Source organism: Trypanosoma theileri, assembly GCF_002087225.1.
Source record: "Trypanosoma theileri isolate Edinburgh chromosome Unknown TM35_Tth_112_V1, whole genome shotgun sequence".
In the NCBI taxonomy this organism is placed as follows: Eukaryota; Euglenozoa; class Kinetoplastea; order Trypanosomatida; family Trypanosomatidae; genus Trypanosoma; species Trypanosoma theileri.
Window position 1 is genome coordinate 1 of NW_021639954.1, and position 662 is coordinate 662.

Below are 662 nucleotides of genomic sequence, written 5' to 3' on the forward strand. Positions count from 1 at the left end.
TATCTCCTCCTTCTGATGAAGACAAAGACTCCCTTCTCTCATTCTGAGGTTCTGTTTGAGGAACTGGATCGGTGGACTTGTGAGGAGTATCAGAATCAGCCTTCTCTTGAGCACCGTTACCTTGGAGAGACTGACCAGGAGTTTCATCTACTTTTGTTCCTTCTCTATCCTGTGGCCTATCTGCAATTTCCTGTGTTTGCAGAGACTGAGGTTGTGGTCTACCTTTTTCTGTTTTTATGCCCCCAGTAGAGCCAAGGGAATGGTCTGCAGCTGCTTCGTCTTCTGCAGGCCTTGCTTCTCCGTTCAATTGTGGCTGCGATGTGTTAGGAGATGCACCTTTTTGTTTAGAACTCGAGGAAACAGAGCTTAAAGCTAAATTAGCATCCTCATTAATAGTTTCACCAAGGGAACCACTGATCCCAGTAACCTCCGGAGCACCAATCTTATCCACTTCAGGAGGAACACCAGGATGAGAAATAGGAGAAATAGCCGGTAACGGTTGAGAAATAGGAATAGGAGGACGAGGACCAGTGAGGTGAACAACAGCCATATCAGACTCCTGTTCTCCAGCCGCCAGAGAAGCACAGATAGCAGTCAGCAGCAACGCCAGAAGATAAAACAGTGGTCGTATCATTAAAGCAAGAGTGAAAGAAAGTTGTATA

General features: G+C 46.2%; 1 protein-coding gene across 1 annotated transcript; it reads right to left on the minus strand.

Annotated features, from left to right (window-relative positions):
* TM35_001121000 (uncharacterized protein) lies at window positions 1–634 on the minus strand (the record flags this gene model as incomplete). Its single annotated transcript, XM_029031717.1, has 1 exon — window positions 1–634. A coding segment is annotated over one exon (634 nt), but the record flags the coding sequence as incomplete, so codon positions are not given.
* Window positions 635–662: the final 28 nt, after the last annotated feature.